At 44.7% G+C, this 8,683-nt stretch overlaps 1 protein-coding gene across 3 annotated transcripts in view; it reads right to left on the minus strand.

Moving 5' to 3' along the window:
• Rspo2 (R-spondin 2) overlaps nucleotides 1-7,222 on the minus strand; it is a 135,650-nt gene extending 128,428 nt beyond the window's left edge. Inside the window, exons 1-2 of one of the 3 annotated variants that reach the window (XM_085679004.2) lie at nucleotides 6,726-7,222; nucleotides 6,086-6,354 (exon numbers count right to left, since the gene is read on the minus strand). In XM_085679004.2, coding sequence (XP_085535130.1) covers nucleotides 6,086-6,179 — 94 coding nt within the window. In that variant the 5' untranslated portion in view covers nucleotides 6,180-6,354; nucleotides 6,726-7,222. Of the gene's footprint in view, nucleotides 1-6,085; nucleotides 6,355-6,471; nucleotides 6,699-6,725 lie in introns of those variants that run through there. The other 2 variants (XM_085679007.2, XM_048457435.3) reach the window with 2 other exon arrangements.
• Nucleotides 7,223-8,683: the final 1,461 nt, after the last annotated feature.

The following is an 8,683-nucleotide window of genomic DNA, read 5'->3' on the forward strand; positions in this document are numbered from 1 at the left end:
GAATCGGAAGGAAATGGAGAGAGGAAAGGCAAATAATGCTGGGTTCTACCAGCTCTGAAGAAGAGCCGACAAATAGGAATGGAGAGGAAACTGGAGCCAAATTCTATGTTACGGTATTACTAGGTAGAGGAAGAAACCCTCCTCAAAAGATATCCTCAAAGATATCTCCTGAGAATGAGTAATGGAGGATCAAAATGATGTCACCCGGAAAGCACAGAGTCTGAAAGGCCATCAAGTAAATCCTTTCCAGGCTAGTGAGTACTGGCTGCTCTTCTGGCAGACCAGGGTTCAGTTCCCAGCAACCACACAGCAGCTCACAACTGTCCATATCCATAGTTCACTCTCAGGGGATCTGCATCCCTGGTCTCCAGGGACTAGGCTCAAACTGCATAGGTTGTACATAAGCCTACTGTAGGCAAAACACCTGAGCAGATTCATAAAGTTATAAAAATTCCTTCTAAAAGTAACTTTCTCATCAACCACTTCGCTGTTTACCTAAAGCTACCGTAAAATCCAAGCCCAATCATCTGGAATAGAACACATCCTCTCAGAAAAAGGATGGAGTGGAAGCCAGATTGTAACCACCTGCCCAGGAAAGGAAGCCCACAAGATTACCAAGCCCGGCAAGGAAGAGGAGGCAAGTGAAGGACAGGCGACTAGACAGAGATGTGACGAGGGAGGTGTGGGACAAGAGAAAGCAAAGGAATACACGGGACACAAAGACAAGGGGCCACTCTCTGAGAAGCAGGTTGCTAGCAAGGCAGAAAGGAATGGGAAAGGCCAGTGGGAGGGGTCAAACATGAACTAAGTGTGATGACATATATGTGTGGAGGGGTCACCAACAAAGCCCGTTGCTGTGCGTGTTAACTCAAGAATAACTTAAAACCAAACTTGGGATTCGCAGCACTGCAGCCTACCTAAAGAGTCCAGCAGAGAGAAAGGTCCCACGGGAGAGAAGAGAGGTGAGACAGGCCTTGGAGGAGATTAACACCCTCTTCTCACCACCCTAACCACAGTACTGATCTTTACATCCTAAGGGGAAAATGAAAGGAAATGAAAGACAAGAAAACAGAGGCTGAAAGAAATTCAGTTCTAAAAAGTGCAATCTCCATTATCAAATCTGTTCTACTGGATGCTCTCCGCACACATGAAAGTACACATGCATATGTACCTTCATTATGATACAGGCATATACATATGTTCTCTATGCATTTTAGTATCATAATTAGCATCTTGTACATTTGCTCCAACTGAAAATATAATATTGTCTTCCCCGAGAAATTAATCCTTAATTTGCTATTGATAGGGAAAGGGTGGGATAATAACCCCACTGACATCTTGAAAAGTACTTCATTATCATCCGAAAGTTTACCAGTTCTTTTCAGCAGAGTGTTGACCAAGTATTTAGTCAAAGATTGTTTGTCATCTGTTTCTGTTTCCTGGACTAGGGGCGATGAGTGAATATATCTAGAAACGGGGGGCTGGAGATGAGATTTAAAGACAGTCAGTTGAAATTTAAAAAAAATTAAAGGACAAGAAACCTAGATTCTCTATGAACTGACGAGCTCCTGAATAAATCAAGAGGTAGTTTTGCATTAAGGAATTAGAAGTGCCATCTCCAACTTGCGATTGCTGCGAATATTGGACGTTACTCACGGTTGCTTTTCAGAGCACAGAGAGTAAGCCAGAATTAAATGGAAGACTAGGAGAACATCACCTATTCTGAATCCCTTCCAAGTGTCAGTGGCAAATAAGATGCTGGTGTGTGCACAGCAATCTTCTGACTGCCTTGTATCAGTTAAAACACTGGCCAGAAAACTGATGCAATCATGCTGGAAGCAAAAGCAACCAATGGGGAAAAATAAGAGTGAAGAGAAGAAAGAGCCTGTTTGCATTGCAAGTTAAACATCACATCAACTTTTCTGAACTACTTCGGAGCTTTGGAAAGCAAGCAAGCACATGAAATGTATTTTGAAGCTTTTAAATGTAGGTTAATACGCTCCATGTGCTAGCTTGTATTTTGAAAGGCTACTAGAAGAAATAAGCCATTATTAAAAAGTACTTATGGAAAACAAATACCTCCAAATCTCTTCATTAAATTATAAATGACAAACTAATTAATTTATCTCTACACAGTTAAAGAGAAAGTGTTTATCTTTTCTTCCAACCCCAGCTGCCAGAAACACAACACTCTATGATAAACACTTCGTCTTTGTAGAAGAAACCAAATGTAATTTTGTGAACACAAGACATTAAGGACGAAAGAAACTGGAAGCTTCTGAGAGAAGAAGCTACAAGCAACAGCACTTAGAGTTTCCCACCAGCAACACCAGTTACAGGTCCCTAAGCCTGGCTGCTTGCAAAAACTTTGAGATCTTTCCTAGGTTCGTCCCCGACTTTGCTATCACCACTCGGATCCGTGGAGTAGAAGTAAGTGGTAAGAGTTGCCACCGCCTTCCAAGCTCAAGAAATTCTGAAAGGCCATAATAAAGTTATATTTTACATTTTCAGTCATTTGGCTCCAAATGTAACTTACAGTCACTCCATAAAGTAAATAAATAAAACTAAGGAACCCCGTTTAAGAATAGAAATAAATTACAAGACCCCAAGGCAGATACAGACAGCAATGACTAACAGCAGCTAGTGGGGTCTTCATACAGCGTGAAGGGGGATGAACGGGCTGACGAGTGTGGACACTTACCATGCAGGCCAAACATGGGCTGCCGATCAACCTGCCCAAATATCGGCACGTGTATCCCTTCTACATAGATATACATTCTCAGCACTGTGTTTGTGCCTAATTAATAGCATTATTTCAGCTGGGCCCTATTAGTGACCATCAAATGCACTTGTACAAAACAAAGGGCAGAAAATCCAGCAGCAGTCTACGATGGTCTTCACGGGACAAAGTCTTGCCCCCAAGTTGACAAAGTCGATATTTTTATTTTCTCAATCCTTTGGATATTTTTTGAAATAAGACATAGGGCAAAATGATACATTTGCTCTCCATTTCAGCCTGGATGCAATTGATTTTAACTGACTAAATGATCTGATCTCTGCCAGGGATTTGATTTCATTAAGAAAATGATATTAAGGAGCATCTGAGATCATGGAGCAGACTAAACATAGTGCCAGAGGAGTTCTGAGAACGTGCCACAGTGAAGGTTTGATTATTTGCAGATGGGCTACAGAAAAGAAAAAGAAAGAAAGGGAAAAAGAAAACTCAGGTCCCAGGGGCAAGCCTAACCAACCCTGGTACCATTGCTGCCTGCATCACAGCACAAAGCCAAGGAAATAACTCATCTTTTATGCCACGACGCCTTTTTCTTTAAAGTAGTAATCACTTTTTTTTCCCCTAGAAGGTAATATTTAACTGCCACTATGCAAAACAAAGGGCCAAGGGGGAAATGTTGGTACCACAATGGGCTCTAGCATGTCAACCGTCACTCCTGGAACCGTCGGGCTGGTAGTCAGGCATTCACAGGAGAAAAAAGAAAAAAAAAAAGAAAAAGAAAACTAATTTAAATCAATCTCCTTTGGAAAAGGCAATTGTTTGGTATGCACGACAATTGGTGTAGGATCAATCAGTGGGCATGAGATCAATTAAAACCAGCTTAAGTTTGGGAAGAGGGGCAAGTCAACACAACTTGAGTTACATCTCTATTCGTTTCAATATTCTCACAATACAGGCCTTAAGCTTCCTTGCGGGGCAGAAAGGCTACTATGACCCTGCACTGTCTAGCCAGCCCTGTAAGTAGTTCCACTTTTAATTAAAAACACAGTGCGCCCTTTGTTGGCACAGATAGTGTGGTCACTTTAAAAAAAAAAAAAAGCTGTAGTTATTTTAGGCATAAACTTGGGATTCAGGAAGAGACATCTGTTGCGGGAGAGAAGAAAGCCAGAAACATATTTCGATGGGCATTTTTAAAACAGCCATCCTGATCGACACGCACTCAAAAGCCTTCAGACTTTGTGAAATGACAAGGTTGATTTGGCACAAATTACTGTTGCACACTGTCTAATTTGAGTTTTTTTAATGTCAGAGTTTGGGACAGTAGATAGCAATGGCTACAAGTGATTTTGCTAGAGCAAGCTCTGAAAAAGAAAATAGGTTCCAATTCCAATATTCAAGAAAAAAAAAAAAAGTACAGGCAGAGAGCCAAGGAGATGGCCCTATAGGAGACGTAAAAGCATGCAGTATCGCTTCTGGCCGCTGGAGTGCTACAATGCCATTCTCCACCAAGCAACATCTCTGCATTTAAGTTCTCAGACAATGTACTTAACTCTTGGCCACTCAGCCACAGGGGCCAGCAGTGGGAAGCAGAACACCACTGCTGAATTAGTAACTCATGTAATCAAGAATGTACCAAGGAACTTTAGATACTTCTAGATGTTGCAAACTTGATGCACTTTAGTGTTTCCAAAGAAACTGATTACAGCTCCAGTGTTTTAACAGTGGGGGTGGCTTCTCCAAACACTTTAGAATACAGTATAATAAAAACTCGCCAAGTCTGCCAAATAATGCCTGGAAATATAATAATGGCATGGAGAAAAGAGCCCATTGGAAGGGGTGAGCTGGAGAACCACTTTGCAAAGACAGGTATCAACATGAAGCTCTTACAATTTGGAAAGGACTTTCTCTCTTAATGCTTCTATATTCAGTAATCTCTGAAAATAATGTTTTACAAGTGTCATAAATGAAGCAGATAAAGGCATGGGCTTGAGTATGTGTGTCCTTTTTAATAAGCCAGAGATACATAGCAACAATTAAAAACACTGGTTCCTGAATCGTCATACATCATCATCATCAGTGACCCACAGCTTTGCTCGGGCACAGGCCAAGCTCCTCAGTTGATGAGAACAGCTTAACGCCTCTCAAACTGTCAACAGTAACAATAATAGTGATGATAATAATATAAATGTCTTCAAAACTAGCTACAGGGCCAGAGTCCTTAACCCACCAGAAATGGAGACGTTCATAGCCTGGAAAAACAAAACGAAGGTCTCCAAACCATGACAAAATCTCACTGCGCGAAAGACCAAGCTGGTAGTCAGAAGCAACTGACTCTCCTCAGGTGCTAACAAAAGGCTGTTGTACGAGAACTCTACGCTGTTACTTCATCGTTATGCCTGTGTGGTTTACGTTTAAGTCCCTCCAGAAGACTGCATTGTGTCTGGCGGCACATGCTCTAAAACGCATTTGCGTTAGCCACCGCCCCCCAGAAGGACTGGAAGACAGAAGTACAGAAATACTTTAGCACTCTAAAGTCGAATTCTCTGAAATCTTTCTGGAGGCTTCCATCTGCCTTCACCCCTCACACAAGTGGTGGAGAAGTGAGCATTTAGAAAGCCTCAAGTGAATTTCATTGAGGACAAAAACCCTTCTCCGAAATAGCTGCTTTGAGAAAGCAAACAAACTGGGCAACATGGGTCTATTTTTTAAAACATTCACGCTGCAGGGGAGAACTCCTGGAGAAAGCCAGTGCAGGAGCTGCTACTTAATTCATTAAGTTCCCATCTCTTCTCAGGTTCCAGAAAAAGAGAACAGTGTTGCTTTTTTTCTTAGCAACTCAGGTTCTACCAAGCAACTTGACCATTCCTCCCCAACACCGCCGCCCACGCCCCAAACACACACCCCCACACCATACCATGTCTAAAGTTATCTTGGGCAGGATTTAGGGCGCACGTGGATCGGGAAATTAAAGACTCTTGCACTTCGAGGAAGATAATTAAAAAGACAAAAGAAGAAAACGAGAAAAAAAATGGATGTCACATAAGAAATATGATCCAAAGAAGAGTTCAAGAGAAATGCCACAGACTGTGGACCACATGATGAATCCCTGAGCGCTTGCGGGAGAAAAGCCCAATTTACCGGGCTCCCAGTTCTTTCCGAGTCTCACCGCGCCTACTAGGGGCAGAAGAAAGCCTTCTGCGGAGCACTGAGACCCTGAGAGTGGACAGTTGTAGCCCACACAAGAATTAGGGTCCCCAAATTTGGGGTCCCAAAAGCCTAGGTGTGAATGAGCACTCCCGACACTCCCACCTACTTAGGAACCCCACACACCTTCGACCGAGAGCGACCCACCTCGTTTATTGCGTCTCCATCGGTTGCCTTGGCACTGGCTGTAATCCATACAGTTCAGAATGATGAGGGCAAAAGAGAAGAGGCGAAAACGCATCTGGACGGTCGGGCTGGGGAGAGACGCCTCTCGAAGTCGAGGAAACGTGGGGCTCCTGCGAGGAGACAGTGCGGGTTGCACTCCTTAGGGAGGATTCGGAGACAGTTACCACTGGCCCTGTAGCTGCAATGATCAGTTTGGCTCGTTGAGCATCTCTCCCTCCGTCGCCGTGAACCTGGGAAATGGGGAGAGAGAAGCAGGGTGGGTGGGGGATCGAGAGAACCCAGAGGAGGTACCGGCACCTTCGCGCCTCTTGGTTTAAAGAAAGAAGGGCGGGAGGACGCGAACTCACTGGCACGAGCCACGGAACAGTTTAAGGCAGGGCAGATGGCACAGCTGCAGGCGACTCGGAGAGGAAGGTGATTACAATCAGTGAATTAGCAACCTCTGCTGCGCAGCGGCTTCTGACCCTGGGGAAAGGGCGTTGTGCGGAAGAAAGGGCGTCCGAAGAGCACCGGAGCGCAGGGCTTTAAAGGGGCGCTCTGGAGCCCTTCGCGCCCGGGGTGGGCTATCCCCGTGCCGTGGCACCAGGTGTGGATCGCCTACCGTGCGCGCGTGTCTCAGGCTGCACGGAGTGCCTAGGCGCGGCGCTGCATCCCAGGCTCGGAAAGCGAGCCGGGCTGTTTGGTCAGCACGTGGGCTCGGAAAAAGTTTGCCAACACCCGCCGGGAGCTCTTGGCAGCTATAAGATTTTGGCTGGCTGCAGCAGGGTCCGCGGACCCCGAGGGTCCTCAGGGCTGGCGGCGCCTGGCAGGAGCGCGCAGGCGGGCAAGCGCGACCACAAGCACTGGGATGCTGGGTCTCCGCCCGCGAGAGCGATTCCCGGGCGAGGGGCGCGACCGCTCTCCTCACAGCGTCCGGGTCCAGTCGCTGCTTCCAGGGATCTCTCCACCACCACTTCACAGCTGAGGTTTCACCCTGCCCGCGCTGGGGAAGACAGAACACTGCCCGGAGGCCGAAGGGATGTGGCCAGCGCACTTTCCGATGGAGATGCAGACAAGCTAAGGCTCGGGATGCTTCTATAAGTAGGTGGTGCTGTGGTCCAAAGCTTCTAAAGTCAGGCTGCCTCAGAGTTCCTGGGTCCTAAAGCCAGAAACGCTCGCTCGGGTTTCCCTGAGGTCCTAAAGAGCACTGACAGCATGCAGAGAGCCTCATGCAGGAAGAAATGCTCACCAGGCTTTCACAGAGCGATTGTGCAAGCTGGACAGTACCTACAGTGAGGGAGAGGGCCTTGCCTTGCTGTTGATGCCCAAGGCGTCCTCTCAGAAGCTCTGGGCTCACCTCACCATTAGCCGCTCTACAAGAGAATCTGATGAGAAACTGAAGATGCCTTCTGTACACTGCTTCCTGAGCTCCTGGCTGGGATTGCTGCTTCTGATAAACAGAGTTTAAACTTCAACCACTTTTTTTTTTTAACGTGAAGACACACCTCTGCCCATTTTAAAGTTTAATCTCAGTCTGCAGGCGGACTTCCCTGCAAGGCTGAAATTAAAACCCACACACTCAGTTTAGGGAGTAAGATTTAGTGTTTCTCCTCTCCTCACCTTTCCTCACAACTTGTGTTTTCTTGACATTACTTTTCCCCTAAGAAATTTCACGAAGACGTGTGATACTTTGCAATACTCAAAAAGAAAAGTTTATTGCCCACTGATATATGTTTTATTTTAATCCTTACTCCTCTTGTGCCTTCCAAGCTCTGAATTAAACTTTTAGATGCCCTGGTTTTGGAAAAACACTTAGGACAGCATTCATTAAATATGCTAGGTGATGCCTATTTTATTCTAGTGAACTCGTCTGTCCTCTATTCATTACTATTGGAAATTGTCTATTTCTCCTGTGAGCGAAAGCTAAGAACTTATAATGCTAAATGCGGCAAGATGGCTGTCTCTTTAGACATGTTGTAGGCACATTATTACAGTAGCTTTTTAGTGGCTGGTGATTGGTGTTATTTTTGAGACTGTATTATAGCCCCGGCCAACCTGGAATTCATCCTGGTAAAGCTGGCCTTGAACTTCTGATCCTTCTTCCTCCGCCACCCAAGAGCCAGCGTGACAAATACATGCCACTAGCCCAAGCCTAACACTTTATCCTATTTCAATTCCCTTTTTTATTCCTTCAGTTTCTGCATACGCTCTGAAATTTGACCTGAAGAACCACATAGACACAATAGGGGTATGAGTAGCCATATTTATTGCCTTCTCCACAACAATTTTACTGACATCACTGTTGCATAGTAACATTCCTATTCTGAAAATTCAGGTGCCTGAGAACTAAGTAAACCTGGGTTTGGTGCCATTTCTTTGATAAGAAAATTGAACCAGGACACTTGTCCACAGAGTACAAACTTCTGATCAGACATATAATAGAAGCAGTTACTTTGATCCAGCTTACCTAATTTTTGACTCCTTTATTTAAATGTGTATATATATTTACATATAAATATATATTTAAATGTATATATATATATATATATTTAAATGTATGGGTGTTTTGCTTGCATGTAT

The sequence above is a fragment of the Myodes glareolus genome, chromosome 19, assembly GCF_982192425.1.
Source record: "Myodes glareolus chromosome 19, mMyoGla1.1, whole genome shotgun sequence".
NCBI classification, from domain to species: Eukaryota; Metazoa; Chordata; class Mammalia; order Rodentia; family Cricetidae; genus Myodes; species Myodes glareolus.